At 39.5% G+C, this 17,809-nt stretch overlaps 2 protein-coding genes and 1 long non-coding RNA gene across 14 annotated transcripts in view; 2 read left to right on the forward strand and 1 right to left on the reverse strand.

Moving 5' to 3' along the window:
- Positions 1-1,980, forward strand: part of CCDC88A (coiled-coil and HOOK domain protein 88A) — a 110,321-nt gene extending 108,341 nt beyond the window's left edge. For all 12 annotated transcript variants that reach the window (XM_081589481.1, XM_081589483.1, XM_081589482.1 and 9 more), the window contains 2 exons: positions 158-258; positions 969-1,980. In XM_081589481.1, the coding sequence (XP_081445607.1) occupies positions 158-222 (65 nt within the window). In that variant the 3' untranslated portion in view covers positions 223-258; positions 969-1,980. The remainder of the gene's footprint in view (positions 1-157; positions 259-968) is intronic.
- Positions 1,981-4,019: 2,039 nt separating this feature from the next.
- On the reverse strand, positions 4,020-17,788 carry LOC145545324 (prolyl-tRNA synthetase associated domain-containing protein 1). The gene is made up of 4 exons (XM_081589617.1): positions 17,739-17,788; positions 9,798-9,891; positions 7,604-8,740; positions 4,020-6,490 (listed from the first exon to the last, which is right to left on the reverse strand). Exons 3-4 carry the CDS (start codon positions 7,898-7,900, stop codon positions 6,059-6,061), a joined length of 729 nt encoding a protein of 242 aa, XP_081445743.1. The 5' UTR covers positions 7,901-8,740; positions 9,798-9,891; positions 17,739-17,788; the 3' UTR covers positions 4,020-6,058.
- On the forward strand, positions 9,337-11,541 carry LOC145545331 (uncharacterized). Its single transcript, XR_014082007.1, has 2 exons — positions 9,337-9,442; positions 10,529-11,541. It is a non-coding gene; the product is annotated as an uncharacterized LOC145545331 (long non-coding RNA).
- Positions 17,789-17,809: the final 21 nt, after the last annotated feature.

Genomic DNA, 17,809 nt, shown 5'->3' on the forward strand with positions numbered 1-17,809 from the left:
AGTCTTTAAGTAGAGATGTCTATCAGATTAATGACATTTCCAGAGTTAGATTCCTTCTCCTTGCCCTACGCAGTGAGAGCTATTTGGTTTCTTATCTTCATGAATTGTATTATGTTTAGCTTTTCATTAAATAACATGAAATGCTTTTCTCCTGCAGATGTGGACAAAGTACAAGAAAACAGAAATTCAAAAAGCAGGTCTAGGGAGCAACAAAGCTCCTAATTCTATAACCCCACTACATGACATGTGGGCCAAGTGGTGAGTTTCTTGCTTAAAATGTAAATGAGATTAATCTCATTTATACAAACTAACTGCATTAAGTATAAGAACAAGTGCACATTGCATTAACAGATGTAAATATTGCTTGCTTAATTCATGATTTTCTGTCTGATTAGTAAATCAAAATTACATGATTCCTCAAAGCTTTCGGACATCAGTGCACACTCAGTTGTGTCCAACTCTTTGCAACCCCATGGACTGTAGCCTGCCAGTCTCCTCTGTCCATGGAATTTTCCAGGCAAGAATACTGGAGTGGGTTGCTATGCCCTTCTCCAGGGGATCGTCCCAACATAGGGATCAAATCCGGGTCTCCCGCATTGCAGGCAGATTCTTTACCGTTTGAACTACCCGGGAAGCCCCTTAGTGCAGGAAAACAATCTTTAAAAATATTTTTTTCCCTCAATTTAAATTTGATTTTACTGATGAATAATGTTTTATAAGTTACTTTTTCAGTTTAAAATCTTTCTGGTAGGAATATAACTTCTGTGCAATGTTCTTGGTAATTGAGGAGAATAAATTAAATGTCTTTTCTACGAAGAGCTGCTTAGACAAATTCTCTCTCTGTCACTCTTATCCCTGTAAAAGTACCTGGTGCATGCTGTTCTTTTAGTGGTTGCTCTGTATTTTATATCTCTTATCTTCAAACTTTTCTTATATTTTCTTTCTTTCTACTTTCCAACTAAATACAGAGAGAAAAGTGTCCTTCAGTTTCTCAGTGTGAAGCCTTTATTTCTGAAGTAACAAGACACTCAACTATAGGAATCATTTTTTAAAATCTTTAAGGAGACTTAACAATCCTTCGTGACTAGAGCAGGAAAGAAATACAAACCTTCATTCCTTCCTTGAATCAAGGAGCACTACTGGAGTCAACTGCCAAAATTTTTAGAAGGTTTTTGTGACTTATTATGTACATTGTACTGTTAAGATCTACTGAATAAAGCATGTTCTCTCGCTAAGGACCAAGTGTTTTAAGGGTTCAAGAAGTACTCCAAGAACAATATACTTCTTTCATCATTTGTTTATGAATTTATCCATGTTTGCTTAATGCTTCTGCTAAGTACTAGCCTGAGTCTAGCCATTTATATTTAGTTGTGTAAACCTAAATTAAATGCTGTAGTATGCTGTGGAATGTACTATATATCAAGATACAGAGAACATTGTTTAGGCATGTCAGAGCCTTATTTGGTTAGCAGACTGCATGTGTTGGTATTCTCTTATTTTTAAGCCGATTATTTTGATGCACTGCAAAAGAAACTCAGTTTATGAAATAACTGAAAAATCCATGATAGGAGTTATAAAAAAATTTACAGTGATACTAATATTTCCATATTCCCTGCTAAGGAACACTAAGTAACTCATTCACACATGGATCCAAGGTAATTAGAATGTGTTTTTCTGAAACGTTTTTTTTAGTAAGGTGGTTTTCTAGAAAAAGACATTCCCAAGATAAAGCTATTGTGTTTGAATTCATTTCCCTTCTTTAGTGTTGGGTTATGTATGTATGTTTTTTTTTAACTTGAGAGCTGACTGTTGCTTAAGAAGTTTTCTTATGGCAAAAGTAATGTAAATAATTTACTACGATCTGCATTTTGCCAGGAACTCATTTATTATTAAGGTTATCACTTATTAATAAGAATTTTTCTGTTTTTGTCCTTTATAAGACTACATTAAAGTTGGTAACTGTTATCAGTACTTTTGAAATATTTGTATGCATTTGTTTTACATTTGAAAGAAGCACAAAAAAGTAAATTTAGTTAACCCAGGGAAACATCAATTTTTTTGTAGTTCCAATTTTCTATCACAGTTTTATTTTCTTATGAAATCAAAAATTGCATTGACACATATTAATGCAAATTCATTATTTAACATAAATATATGAATAATCTTAAAGGTCTGAAATGAGAAAGATACTGACTTTTTAATTTTAAAAATGTACTTCTTAGGCTCTCACTACCAGCTCTAAAAATCTTTGGAATAATTCCATAGTGTGTGGTTTATGAACTGTGTGTTTCATCACTAACCTAGTAGCCATGAGAAATGTGTCTCCCTCTCCCCCTCCTTCCTTATGCCCTTCTCTTTTTTACCCTCTCTTTTTGGTAGGCCAGTAACGGTGTTGTGTTCATAGTCTACTTTCAGAAAGACCATTAATGAAGAGATACGGCATGTATAGTTGAAAAGAAACTGAAATGGAAGTTAGGTTTTGCCACCAAATAATGTTGTAAAGTTAAATCACTTTTAAATTCTTGGATGAAAGGTGCTATGTAAATATAAATACAAAGGATTCTTACCAAGATACAAATATTGCACAACAGACATATTTAAAACCTATTCTCTAGACTGTGAAATGTGTCTCCATCATGATTTCCTAGATTCAAGTATCAGATTGATAATGGGCATCATGGAAGTCTAGAGACGTCTGCATGTAAAAACTGTAAATTCATTTTTAGGTGGATAAATTGAGAGTAAATATAGAAATTATGTTTTAGCTAAATACAATAAGTGGGTAACTTAGATTTATATTAACTAGCATCTAATTTGCACAACTAGGACACATCCCAGGACATTTGCTTCAAGTTGAAATTTAATGAGTAGGAGGTAGTCCAGTGAGGGTATGTGATACCACAGCTTGATCTCTCCAGGACACTAATATCTCAAAACAGAGACCCTGCTGACTGAAGCAACACATTATTGCTTCAATTAGAAAATGCTTAAGGGTAGCCCGTAAAGGGCTGACTGAGAAAATGCAGCAAGACAACCAAGAGAACACTTGAGACTGCAAAAAGTAGGCATATTCTCAAATCCCATTCATCACCTTTTTCATACCATTTCAAGAAAGGACTAGATAACCACATGACTATTTTACCATTTCCAAAAGATAGCATCAGAAGCAAACTTAGTAGGAAGTCATGCTTTTCCCTTAGATAAACTACTTCTGCCAAACAAAACCGTGTAGCCAACTAGAAAGTACAATAACTGGGGCCACTTTCCTGACTGGAGCCTGACATGATTTTAATTACCTGGCTCTAATCCCCCTTGGAAACTAAAGAATTTATATACAGGGTAATAGCTTCGGCCCAGAGCTCCAATAAAGTGCTTCAGATCTGGCAATGTGGAAATGTTCGGTCCAAGTTTTTGAACTGGTGGTTACCAAAGAGTTCACGGAACAGGTTTGTATGTAGCACCTTTCATGCAAGGCATGGTTAAGAGCCTATTTAAAAATCACTGTGCATATTACACAATTGCAACCACCTCACAAATGAAGTATTACAGCCTGTACTGTCTTAACAGTTTATGTCAGGAAGTGAAAAAGATATTGTACCAAATCTGGAATTACAGTGAGGAGTAATAATGTATGCTAAATAACTTTTGTACTTTAAGTTACTTTTTATGAGAAAAGTGAAGTTTTGTGTGTTTTTTTTCTGCTACTCTTAGTCCTGAGATATGTTTTTTTCTTTAAGCCTTGAATGAATAATACAGACGGAGCCCATTTTATAATATAAACCTTGATGTACATGTTGAGATATTTGGACAACAGTGAAAATGCCTTAAAAGGAATGCTTATGGATAAAGTTGCACTTATAACACCCTTTAACAAAACCTGATTTTAAATTGTCTTTCTTTTCTAAAGGTTCTCTCTTTCAATGTTTGCCATTGTACTTATAACTGTTATTAAATACCAAATCAAATAATACAAGAGCTGTAACATTTCCTTTAAAGTAACACTACTGAGAAATCTGGAGTTAAATGGCAAAATGTTTATTACTTGGCTATATTAAAGCCACAGTTGATAAGAAAAAATCCAGTTCATAACAAAAAAGACACCATCATTTGGCTGATTTGTCTTTTTTCGAAAACATTTTTCATTTTAGTTTTTAACTTTTATTTCTCCTAAAAAAATTAAGTTGGTTTAACACTCGTCAGACTAAGAGATGATTTTTATAACAAGTGGTTAGCAATCATAACATATAATTTAACCAAGTATTATTCTTTCCTTTCTCTTTGCTCTAGAAAACCAATTTTCAGACATATCTTGTTTACCTCTGTTCTAATCACTTTGGGATGAGTATTAGAGGTTTTGGGAGAAAGAGAAGAGTCTATTAGTTTTGTCAATCCCAGAAGTGTCATTACAATAATAGATTGTACACATCAGTCTCTTTTCATTTTCACATAGACTTTGGGAGGCATAATGTTAGAGATGGCAACTTGCCTTGTGTCATTGGGCAGGTCAGTCTTTCTGGGCCTATTTTCACTCTAAGGTGAGGAGGACAGTTAGACCAGTTTCCTGAGGTCCTCAGTGTCTTTGATTCTATTCAGTAAACCTTCATTTTATATTCAAAGCAACCTAAATTTCCTCTTAGAGATACAGTACCAAGTAGGGCAAAAACCAGTGTAGCATCTCAGAATGTTTCTATCATTGATGGAAGATATTTCTTACTAACTCATCTAACTTACTAACTCACTCATCTATATTTTATAAAAATTCTGCCATCAGTAGACTTGTAGTCTCTAACCACATATACTGAAAAATGACAGGTTTTTACCTTTGCCTTTTAGTAATGCAAATTGGTACAAATTAAATACAGTCTCTACCAGAAGCAATTACGGTGTGTTCAACCTTAGGAAAAAAAGTTTATCTCTCAAATATCCGATTGTACTACAGAAAATGAGAATTTTCCTAAGTCCTCTAGGCTGTTTTGTAGCCTAATCAGACCCTCAATTAGGGTCTTATTTGAGTTTAAGAGAGGTGAAAAAGTATATTAATTTTCCTCACTGTTTTTGAACTAGCTTCTATATGGCAACTGACAATACCTAATCCTGGGTTCTTACACGTTTTTGTTTATATGTGTATAAAATTTATCTTACACTTTTTAGATGTGTAGTTGAAAAATGAGTAAATTTAATATAGCCTAAAGGACAGAAGAAACTTGTTCAAGCATGTTCAAATTTCTAACCTCTGAACAAAGACTAGACAAGTTCTTAATGGCCTCTGTATGTTCTGCTCCTGAGTTTTAAAATGTAATTTCATTAGTATAATGATATGGCATATTTTCTATCCCTACTTTGAGGGTTTTTCTAAATTAAGATAGTCTAAAGATAGAATTTTATTTAAAAAATTAGCTTATTTTTCACTGGGGAAAAAAAAGCATTGGTTTAAAAACAAACACTCAGTAACAGAAAGGTTTTCCCTTGTCCCCTTGTTTAACTATACTGCTGGGAAATTCTTATTCCTTAATCCTCATTTCCTCGAGATAACCACTATTTACAATTTAATGTCTTCCCATATTATTTCACTATCACATGTGTAATTTTACATATGCTACTTGTGCAACTTGCTTTTTTTCAAGTATAATAAACAAGATGTAAGACAGTTAATCTTAGATAAGTAATCTTAGTTTTCATGTTAATTTATTCTTTTTTGACCACCCTGCAGCATGTGGGAATCTCGGTTCCTGTGACCAGGCACTGAACCTGGGCCAGGCAATGAAAGCCTGGATTACTAACCTCAAGGCAACCAGGGAACTCCTGATGTTAATGAAGGCATTCTTGTAACAAGTAATCGTCATGGGGATGGGGAGGGTGGAACCTCTGACCTGACTAAAGCTACCTCAATATATCTTAAAAAAAAAAAAACAAAACTTTAAGATGAAATAGTCTTTCTCAAATAGTTCAGGTAGTCACCAAACCAAGTGCTAGATATATCTTCCCACTTTTAATGCTTTTTATAATTACAAGTAAGAAAAACAGCTTTCAGAAATAAATACTCTGAACTTTAGCCCAATTAGTTTTCATCAAAGTTTAGTATTATGGGATCATGTCCTGTGTTCTTCACAAATGTGAGAAAGTCTTCAGGGCTCAATCCCATTGTTGCAGCATTGGTCATTGGATGAAAGTACACCTTTTCATGTCCACCTTCCAAAAAGGCAGAATCCAAAACAAACTTCACATCTCTATCATCACAGAAGAGTGCCAATGGTGTGGCACAACCTTGGCCAACTTTCAGTTTTTCTAGCATGGCTGCTTCATCAGCAAACCGCAGGTTTCCACTCCCAACACCTAACTGCTTGGCGAGATGATTTAAATTAATTTGTCTATCATGAAGAACTGTCACCAACCAATAGTCTTTTTTCTTTTTGTCCTTAAGAAATAAGTTCTTACTGTGTGCTCCTTTCAAATGCTGGATATGAGGCATCATTTCTTCAACTGTAAACACCTGTAAAATAACCACATGAGAAGTTTAAAAATAACATGCATGTACACTGCAAACATATAGTTATATATACATTGCTTGCTGGGTCTAAACAGTAAGGTTAGGGAGTACTCAGTGCCCTGGATTTCACTGGTAGCAACCCATTCCCAGCCTATTATCAAATAATTACATCTCATCTCAGGACCTCAAGTAGTTTCTCTTGGGCCAGTTCTCCATTCCAATATGCTGGCTAAGCCTTCGCATTTCTAAAATGCTATTTTTGTTTTTCCTTTAGACTTTTAGTCGAGTTTATAACAGCCCTCACAACACTGTAAATCAACTATACTCCAATAGAAATGGGGGAAAAAAAGTTCATAGCAGCCCAGACTCCTATTCCTTGGCATTCCATCCAGACCACAAGACAACCTCCACTCGATAAAACATAACTACAGAGAGGGAGTGAGGCCAGGGAATGAGAGCCTGGCCTAATATAAAAACATCAGAAAAGCTGGCAATATGCACAGTAAAAAGGGAGAATATCGACTGTAAGGGAAGCAAAAGGGTCAAAGTAAATAACAGTTTTGATGAATTTCTCTACCCTTTGAAGATTATCACCCTATCTAGCTAGTTATCACGAGCTGTTCCTCAAGCGTTAGGCAAAAACTATGTCCTCCCAACACTCCGGTTATATACTGGCTACATGAGATACTTGCAAAAACAAAAAATCTTTCCATCAATCAACTGAGATCATGTTAAAAAATACCAAACTCTAACTTGGGTGTCCCTCATGCATCACAGACACTGCAGGAACGTTTTACTGCTTGGCAACTTACATACACCCAGGCCAGTTTGAAATGCACAAGTTCTCAATATGTTGCGCTAGGTCCCAAAATTAAAAAAAAAAAAAAAAATCGCTCCAAAAGGAAAACAGGTTGTTTCACAGTAACAGCAGAGTCTCAAGTGGAGATGCACCCGATGGTGCATTCAGATCCCTCTCTGGATTCCGGGAAATGCCTTAGAACGGACTTTTTTTGTGATACAGTGACCCCCGGGACGTCTAGTCTCAGCGGCTTCGCCTCGCAGACGCTGCAGTCGAGCCCACTCCCTCCCGGGGTAGTCCTGGCGGGAGCGGCTCACCTCCGGGTGCTCCACGACCTCTGTGCGGATGGCCAGGGCGGCGAGCCGCTGCTCCAGCGCCGCCCGTAACTCAGCGCCTGCCATGCTGTCCTCGTGGCGGTGGCGAGAGACTCGGCCGAGAAACTGGGCGTGGCTTCCCGCGGACCGCCCACTGCAGGCCGAGGCGGAAGCTCCTGGAGGGACAGGGGCGGTGCCGGAAGTCCAGAGCCGTTGTCCGTCTTCCGCAGGCGGGTTCTCACCGTGTTCGCCGGACAGCCACCGTTTGTTACTGAGGTTCGTCCGAGTCCGCAAGCACATCCTTCCCCAGACATGCAGTGTCCTTAATCCGCATCGCACAAGAGGGAGGCGCCTGCATTCTCACAGCCCTCTCCATGCTCGCCGCAGGTTTCCTAGATCCAGCATGTCTTCCATTTAAATAGATTTTAAAGCTAACAACTCAACCTAAGGAATGTTGAGGGAGTGATTCATTGTATGTGATCTCGGGTTTACCCAGGAAGCAGACTGAGGCAGAGTCTCCTTATACCTTCTGCCCTTGGAATGTACATTCTACCCACTGTTCCTGAGCTAGGTGCTACTTGAAGGATGCAGCCTTGAGAGAGTAATGTGTCATTGAAACTTTCTGGACTTTTTAAGTAAGTGAGGCCCCCTCCCCCTTTAAGGCCTCTATATAAATTCTTAAGATGCTGGCAAGTGGGTGCCCAAGACAAACCACCAATGTAAGTTCCTTTGATTATTAATTATTAAAACTGCCGCCTACCAGTGAGGAATGCCCTGCCTCTTCAGTCTTTCCTTGCCCTTCTGGGTTAGGGGGTGGTGTTTCTGAGTGTGTGTGTGCACGTGGTTTCACCTGGGGAATTTCCTGAGGTTGTGGACCAACAAGGAGGGAAAGGACCAAAATCTCTATCCTTTCGACTACCTTTTTCAGAGGAATTTTTCCTGCCTCTTGGTGGGATGTTTTCCGCTGTCCTGCAAAACCCTCACTCCCCACCTTGAATGAGGCCTGAAATTCCACTACAGTTTCATTTATAAGTTTAGATTAAGCTTCCAATTGTTACCAAAACTGTTGCCCCAGAATCATAACCCTACCCCTCTCTTGAATGGAAACCAGTTGCTCTTATCTCAAGTTTTGGGAGGAAGCTGCAAAGCAAAAAGCAGGCACTGGTTAGATCCAATTAGGCACTAGATGGGTGAAGGTTTAACTTCCAGTAGACCTAGAGCCTCATTATATAGTCAGTGTAATGCCTTAGCATGCTAAACGATACACTGGGTAAGTGCAATGACAGTTGCCATGACAACAACCAGAAAAGGGTTACAAAGACTGAGAAGGAGAGTTATATCAGTGCCAGGTCCAAACCACACTCCTCTTCTCAGATAAGTCATGAATATTCCTCTTACTCTTTCCAATTCCCTCCCTTTTATCTCAACCCTCCTATATAAATAGTGTCTCCCCTGGAATTGGGTTGATTTGTACACAAGATTCTCCATTCTTTAGCCATTGAATAAAGCTTGTGCTGTTCCAGTCTTAGCATAGGATTTATTATTGGCTGTGCAAATCTGATCAGGAAAAGAATCTTCCTGACTGGGACAAGGGTTCTTGGCTGGGGCTAGAACCCTAGCACAAGCCAAGCTGACCAATTCAGTAATAGAATCTGAGCTAAACCGTAGCTATTCCTAGGGACATTTAACTCTAGTAGGAATATATTTAGGTCATCTCGGGTGCAAATGAAAGGCCTGGAGAAGAATACTCTTAAGAAGATACTGCAAAGTTCAGTTGTCTCGCCATATGCACAGGTCTGAATTCATGAATTCAACCAACAATAGATGGGAAAAAAAATTCCAGTAAGTTCCAAAAGCCAAAACTTGAATTTGCCACACACTAGCAACTGTTTACATAGTTACAATGTGTTAGATATTATAAGCAGAGATTATTTAAAGTATACAGGAGGATGAGTGTAGGTCATATGCAAACACTGCACCATTTTATATAAAGAACTTCAGCATCTACAAATTTTGGTGTCTGTGGAGGATCCCTGGAACTAACTCCCCTTGGATACCAAAGGTAGACTATATCTGAGTCCTCCCCCACAGGACAGCCTCAGAGGCAGCTGTGAAAGAGAAAATTGGAGCCAACTTCATAATTCACCCAGAATTAGCCTTGGACAATGCAATTTTAAAAGTTCTCAGTTTAACCAACCTCTTTAAATTATTATGCCATGTCTTCCTTCAAACAGTCCATCCAGTTCTTTGATCCCTGGTTATGAAACCAACAGGCATCTGCCCGTGGCCACCTAAATTCAGATCAACAGCAAAAGAAATGTATCACATTACAGAGTATTTAGAAAACTTAGATAAGGGGAAAGGGGTCACTCAGAACATTTTTCCCATGTTTATTATTTTATTTCCCCATTTGTGAGTTAGCTTTGTTTCTGTCTTGGCTCATTTAGCTATGGAGTGAATGTTAATGGCTTTCCCATTGGTTTATGTGAGCTCTTTAAATAATCAAGTTGGGTGTCTTTTATTTGTCACATATACTCCAAATATCATATACACTTTTTCCCATTAAAGAGGAGGTTCCCCACCACCACCACGTACCTTTCAGGGATCGTAGTTCCCCAACCAAGGATCAAACTGGGGCAACTGGCAGTGAGAGCCCAGACTCCTAACCACTGGACTGCCAGGGAATTCACAAGAGGGGATTTTTTTTAAAGTTTGGTTTTACCTACAGATGTTACTGATTTTTGTGTAACCAAATGTTTTTTTTTAAGTTATTCTGATATACTTAGGTATAGAAAGCTAACCTCTAGCAATAGAATATGCAATCTATTTTTTTATTTTCTTAGATATACTCAACTCATTAATTCATTTAAATTTTACTTTGGTGTATAAGATGTGGTGAGGCTTATTTTTTTCACTATGCTCTCTCAGAATGAAAATTGAAAGCATTGGAATACCAAGGACCACATATATGAAGATGTGGCATATCCCAAATTATTGTCCTTAAGTATTTGAAGACTTTCAGGAATACCAAATTCAATCATGGAGACCTGAGCATTGAAAGAAGGGGAAAAAGAATAATTGAAAGAAGAATTGAAATCTAAGAAGAATTGTAGCTAAGAAATGTGAATCACGAGCCAGAATGGCTATCATCAAAAAATTCACAAACAATAAATGCTAGAGGGGATGGGAACAGAAGGGAAGCTTCCAACACTGTTGGTGGGAATGTAAATTGGTACAGCCACTATGGAGCACAGTATGGAGGTTTCTTAAAATACTAAAAACAGAGCTACCATATGACCCTGCAGTCCCACTCATGGGCATATATCTGGAGAAAAACATGATCTAAAAATATACATGTACCCCAGTGTTCATTGCAGCACTGTTTGCAATAACCAAGAAATGGAAGCAATGTAAATGTCCATCGATGGAGGAATGGATAAACAAGATGTAGATACATAAAACGGAATATTACTCAGCTGTTAAAAAGAATGAAATAATGCCATTTTGCAGCAACATGGATGGACATAGAGAGTGTCATACTGAGTGGAATCAGAGAAGAAAAAATATATGACATCTATTACATGTGGAATCTAAAAAGGATACAAATGAACTTACTTAGAAAACAGAAACAGATTCACAGACCTTGAGATCAAGCTTATGGTTGCCAGGGGGAAGGATGGGGAGCAGGGACAGTCAGGGAGTTTGGAATGGACATGTACACACTACTATGTTTAAAATGGATAACCAACAAGGACCTACTGTATAGCACATGGAACTCTGCTTAGTATTGTGTGGCAGCCTAGATGAGAGAGGAGTTTGGATGAGAATGGGTACATGTATATGTATGTCTGAGTCCCTTTACTGTTCACCTGAAATTATCATAACATTGTTTATTAATCGGCTATACCCCAATACAAAATAAAATTTTTTAAAAAAAGAAATATGAGTCATGTACAAAAGTAAGGAAACAATTAACCAAGAATAAGGTCTGCATGACAACTACAAAAGAGAAACACAAAGAGGAAATATTGATAATGCCATCCAGCACATTGTCTAGGCAAGGAGGGTGTTCTGACCTGGAAATCTCTTTAGAAATGAACTGCCATCCATCAGTTATGCAAGGTGTGAAGCCCTCCCCCCACCCCACCGACAATCCATCACAATTCAGTTTCTTAAATCCTTCTACTCTAACCACTTCCATCACTCTAGCCCCAACTACTGTCATCTCGCCTGGTCTACACTAATGTTCTCTTAATTATATTCTGTGCTGTGTGCTGTGCTTAGTCCCTCAGTCATGTCTGACTCTTGGCAACCCCAAGGGCTGTAGCCTGACAGGCTCTTCTGTTCATGAGGATTCTCCAGGCAAGAACATTGAAATGAGTTACAATGCCCTTCTCCAGCGAATCTTCCCAACCCAGGGATTGAACCCAGGTCTTCTGCATTGCAGGCAGATTCTTTACTGTCTGAACCACCAGGGAAGCCCTAATTACAGTCTACCTGTGGTGTGATGACCAGGTATCCTGCTCCAAACAAGTCTTAACAACCAAAGATTTTTATTATAAAATGGAGCTAAATCTGTTTATGGTAAAAGAACCTTATATCACTGTTGAGAAACTATCCTGACCCAAGTTCATGCATATTATTTATCAAACATATATGTCAGCATTGTATTAAATAGAAAAGAAATGCTATCCTTTGCATGGTCCCTTGTCCTTAAAGCAAATACAGTCTCAAATTTACATTGGAAAGAACATTAGACATTAAAATTATCAGCATGAACTCGAGGAGCTAGACGTCTAGTCAGAGAACTTGAATATGAAATGTCATGATGCTGAGAGAGGGGTTTAGTCACTAAGTCATGTCCAACTCTGCGACCCTATGGACTGTAGCCCGCCAGGCTCCTCTGTTCATGGGATTTTCCAGGCAAGAATACTGGAGTGGGTTGCCATTTCCTTCTCCAGGGGATCTTCCCAACCCAGGGATCAAAACTGTGTCTGCTGCATTGGCAGGTGGATTCTTTGCCACTGAGCCACCAGGGAAGCCCAGGAGAGGGTAGCATCTGATAAATGCAGGTGACTGAATTATTTTACAAATGGGGAAAAATTTATAAAGAAATCTTTTCAGGGAATTCCCTGGTGATCCAGTGGTTGGGACTCTGGGCTTTCACTGCAGGGGCCTTGGGTTTGATCCATGGTTTGGGAGCTAAGATCCTGCAAGTTGAGTGTCGCAACCAAAAATTTTTCAATATTGTTTTTTCAAATAAATTTTAATTTGCAAAGATGGTAGTGAGTTCCTGAATGTCCTCACTCAGTTTCCTCTAATGTTAACATATTATTGTGATATGTTTGTGAGAATTAAGAAATTAACACTGGGGTATTACAATTAACTACAGATTTTATTTATATTTCACAAGTTTTTCCACTAGTGTGCTTTTGTGTTCCTGAACTCTATACAGGATCCCACATTGTATTCAGTCATCACGTTTCCTTATTCTTTAGATCTGTGGTAGTTTCCTTGTCTTTTCTTGTTTTTCATGACCTTGACAACTTTGAAAAGTTCTTTGAAGAGTTCTACAAAAGATATTTTGTAGAATCCTCTTTAATTTTGGTTGTCTGATGTTTCCCCCATGATTGTAATAGGGTTGTGGGTTTTGGAGACAAATATTACAGAGATGTAATGTCCTTATCACATCATTTCAGGGGGTATATGATGTCAACATGACATTACTGTTGTTTACCTTGATCAGTTGGTTAAGGTGGTATCTGCCAGATATCTCCGTTATGAAGGTACTATTTTTCCCTTTACATATTCTGTTCTTTGGAAGCAAGTCATTAAGTCCAGTCCACACCCAAGGGATTGGAGGTGGGAACTAAGCTTTAATTCATAGTAGAAGTTAATAAACATTTATTATGTGGAATTATTCTATAAGGAGGATTTCTCCCTGTCCCTCATTTGTTATTTTGAGTTATAATCTAATACTCCATTATTTTGTTGTTCAGAAGTTTCCAGCTTTGACTTTTTCAGGTTGGTGCCTATTTAACTGCCCTCATTCTATTTCCTTCCTTCCTTCCTTCCTTGCTCCCTCCACTTTCTATATTTTGGTGTCTTGCTTGAATTTTCCACATTAGTATGTATATCTTCATGATCAGAAATGTATTGGTTATTTTCACTTTAATATTGGGGAGAATGGTATGACCATTACTTTGATGTTCTGCCAATCAATTTCTGCTTCTTAACTATTTGGGAAGGCAGAGAGAGCAAAGAATTTCTTACAGAAATTGCACTTCAGTGAGTGTGAAAGCTAAGCAAAATGATAGCAAACTGTAACGCACTTCAGTAGTTTTCAAGTGTGTTAGGTTCATTAAAAAGATTTTCTAGACAGAGGGTTTCATTCAATCATTCAGGAACACTGCCTGCACATCTTTGTGGTGACACTGGGGAGACAAACATAAAAAAAGGGGATGGGACATGAATTAGGAGTCCACACTAGGGAGGGAGAAAGCAGATAACAGTAAGAAACTCTTCTATACCTACATCATTAGCCTAAGGTAGTGTTAGACCCTGAGGACAGAAATAAAACAATACTTAAGACTCTTGAGAATAGTGGCGGTTGAGGTCAAGGTGACAAGCCAGAAGACAATGTCCATCAAGGTGTAGAAATGTTCTGGGAGGAAGCTAATAATCACAACAGCAAACCCTTATGAACCAGCTACTTTATGAACCTTCCTGCTGCTGCTGGTGCTGCTAAGTCGCTTCAGTCGTATCCAACTCTGTGCAACCCCATAGACGGCAGCCCACCAGGCTCCCCTGTCCCTGGGATTCTCCAGGCAAGAACACTGGAGTGGGTTGCCATTCCCTTCTCCAATGAGTGAAAATGAAGTCGCTCAGTCGTGTCCAACTCTTAGCGACCCCGTGGACTGTAGCCTACCAGGCTCCTCTGTCCATGGGAATTTCCAGGCAAGAGTACTGGAGTGGGGTGCCATTGCCTTCTCCAGAACCTTCCTGTTACTGCTATCCTATATGAGTTCAGTTCAGTTCAGTTGCTCAGTCGTGTCCTACTCTTTGCGACCCCATGAATCGCAGCACACCAGGCCTCCTACTCTTTGCGACCCCATGAATCGCAGCACACCAGACCTCCCTGTCCATCACCAACTCCTGGAGTTTACCCAAACCCATGTCCATCAAGTCAGTGATGCCATCCAACCATCTCATCCTCTGTCGTCCCCTTCTCCTCCTGCCCCCAGTCCTTCCCAGCATTAGGGTCTTTTCCAATGAGTCAACTCTTCGCATGAGGTGGCCAAAGTATTGGAATTTCAGCTTCAACATCAGTCCTTCCAATGAACAACCAGGACTGATCTCCTTTAGGATGGACTGGTTGGATCTCCTTGCAGTCCAAGGGACTCTCAAGAGTCTTCTCCAACACCACAGTTCAAAAACATCAGTTCTTTGGCACTCAGCTTTCTTCACCATCCAACTCTCACATCCATACATGACCACTGGAAAAACCATAGCCTTGACTAGACAGACCTTTGTTGACAAAGTAATGTCTTTGCTTTTAAATATGCTATCTAGGTTGGTCATAACCTTCCTTCCCAGGAGAAAGCGTCTTCTAATTTCATGGCTGCAATCACCAGCTGCAGTGATTTTGAAGCCCAAAAAAATAAAGTCTGACACTGTATCCACTGTTTCCCGATCTATTTGCCATGAAGTGATGGGACCAGATGCCATGATCTTAGTTTTCTGAACGTTGAGCTTTAAGCCAACTTTTTCACTCTCCTCTTTCACTTTCATCAAGAGGCTCTTTAGTTCTTCTTCACTTTCTGCCATAAGGGTGGTGTCATCTGCATATCTGAGGTTGTTGATATTTCTCCCAGCAATCTTGATTCCAGCTTGTGTTTCTTCCAGCCCAGCGTTTCTCATGATGCACTCTGCATATAAGTTAAATAAGCAGGGTAACAATATACAGCCTTGACGTACTCCTTTTCCTATTTGGAAACAGTCTGTTGTTCCATGTCCAGTTCTAACTATTTCTTCCTGACCTGCATACAGGTTTCTCAAGAGACAGGTCAGATGGTCTGGTATTCTCATCTCTTTCAGAATTTTCCACAGTTTATTGTGATCCACACAGTCAAAGGCTTTGGCATAGTCAATAAAGCAGAAATAGATGTCATAGCAAACACCCTCTTCCAACAACACAAGAGAAGACTCTACACATGGACATCACCAGATGGTCAACACCGAAATCAGATTGATTATATTCTTTGCAGCCAAAGATGGAGAAGCTCTATACAGTCAGCAAAAACAAGACCGGGAGCACACTGTGGCTCAGATCATGAACTCCTTATTGCCAAATTCAGACTTAAGTTGAAGCAAGTAGAGAAAACCACTAGACCATTCAGGTATGACCTTAATCAAATCCCTTATGATTATACAGTGGAAGTGACAAATAGATTTAAGGGACTAGATCTGATAGACAGAGTGCCTGATGAACTATGGACAGAGGTTCGTGACATTGTACAGGAGACAAGGATCAAGACCATCCCCATGGAAAAGAAATGCAAAAAAAGCAAAATGGCTGTCTGAGGAGGCCTTACAAATAGCTGGGAAAAGAAGAGAAGCGAAAAGCAAAGGAGAAAAGGAAAGATATTCCCATCTGAATGCAGAGTTCCAAAGAACAGCAAGAAGACATAAGAAAGCCTTCCTCAGCGATCAATGCAAAGAAATACAGGAAAACAACAAAATGGGAAAGACTGGAGATCTCTTCAAGAAAATTAGAGATACCAAGGGAACATTTCATGCAAAGATGGGCTCGATAAAGGACAGAAATGGTATGGACCTAACAGAAGCAGAAGATATTAAGAAGAGGTGGCAAGAATACACAGAAGAAATGTACAAAAAAGATCTTCATGACCCAGATAATCACGATGGTGTGATCACTCACCTAGCACCAGACATCCTGCAATGTGAAGTCAAGTGGACCTGAGAAAGCATCACTATGAACAAAGCTAGTGGAGGTGACGGAATTCCAGTTGAGCTATTTCAAATCCTCAAAGATGATGCTGTGAAAGTGCTGCACTCAATATGCCAGCAAATCTGGAAAACTCAGCAGTGGCCACAGGACTGGAAAAGGTCAGTTTTCATTCCAATCCCAAAGAAGGGCAATGACAAAGAATGCTCAAACTACCACACAATTGCACTCATCTCACACGCTAGTAAAGTAGTGCTCAAAATTCTCCAAGCCAGGCTTCAGCAATACGTGAAACGTGAAATTCCAGATGTTCAAGCTGGTTTTAGAAAAGGCAGAGGAACCAGAGATCAAATTGCCAACATCCGCTGGATGATTGAAAAAGCAAGAGAGTTCCAGAAAAACATCTATTTCTGCTATCCTATTAAGCAGCTACTATTATTACCATGGGGCTTCCCTCATAGCTCAGTTGGTAGAAAATCTGCTTGCAATGGAGGAGACCAGAGTTTAACACCCGGGAGGGACGATCCCTTGGAGAAGAAAATGGCAACCCACTCCAGTATTCTTGCTTGAGAATCCCATGGACAAAGAAGCCTGGCAGGCTACAGTCCATGGGGTTGCCAAGAGTTGGACACGACTTAGGGACGAAACCACCACCATTACCAGGGCTTCCCTGGTGGCTTAGTCAGTAAAGAATCTGTCTGCAATGCAGGAGACCCAGGTTCCATCTCTGGGTCAGAAAGATCCCTTGAAGAAGGGAATGGATGGCTACCCACTCCAGTATTATTACCATATTGCAAAACTGCAGCACAGGGAGTTTTATAAGGTCCCTGAGTACACAACTGGGAATGAGCTGGGACTGGAACCTCACTCTAGCTTTACTACTTCAAATGCCACCCAAACGAGGCGACTTTTAAAAGAGAAAGCGCTCCTAACTCATCACTAACTCTATCACCGCGTTCCCTTATATTTTCCCCTTTTTGGAAGTATGTGTTTTAAGGACTTATTTCTCCCACATTTGCCCGTTTTACTTTCCCCTGAGCGTACGCATGGAGGCCACTCACGGCCCCAGAGTAGTAGTAATTCACTTTCTAGGAAGGGAAGGGATTTGTAAAACGATTATTCATCCACGCACAGCAACACGGGTACGGTTTCGACAAAGGTTACACCTACTGTTGCGAAGTAGGGACTTCTGAATTCCGAACAGAGCCGCTTCCGGCGGCAACGGAAGCCGGAAAGGGACC

The sequence above is a fragment of the Giraffa tippelskirchi genome, chromosome 4 (genome assembly GCF_054371585.1).
Source record: "Giraffa tippelskirchi isolate mGirTip1 chromosome 4, T2T-mGirTip1v1.2.pri, whole genome shotgun sequence".
In the NCBI taxonomy this organism is placed as follows: domain Eukaryota; kingdom Metazoa; phylum Chordata; class Mammalia; order Artiodactyla; family Giraffidae; genus Giraffa; species Giraffa tippelskirchi.

Excerpts from the sequence above, each read along its gene's own strand:
- LOC145545324 (XM_081589617.1), bottom strand. The coding sequence starts at position 7,900 with ATGTGCTTGCGGACTCGGACGAACCTCAGTAACAAACGGTGGCTGTCC. Across the intron at positions 6,491-7,603 it reads AGGTCGTGGAGCACCCGGAG|GTGTTTACAGTTGAAGAAAT; the intron begins GTGAGCCGCTCC and ends GTTATTTTACAG.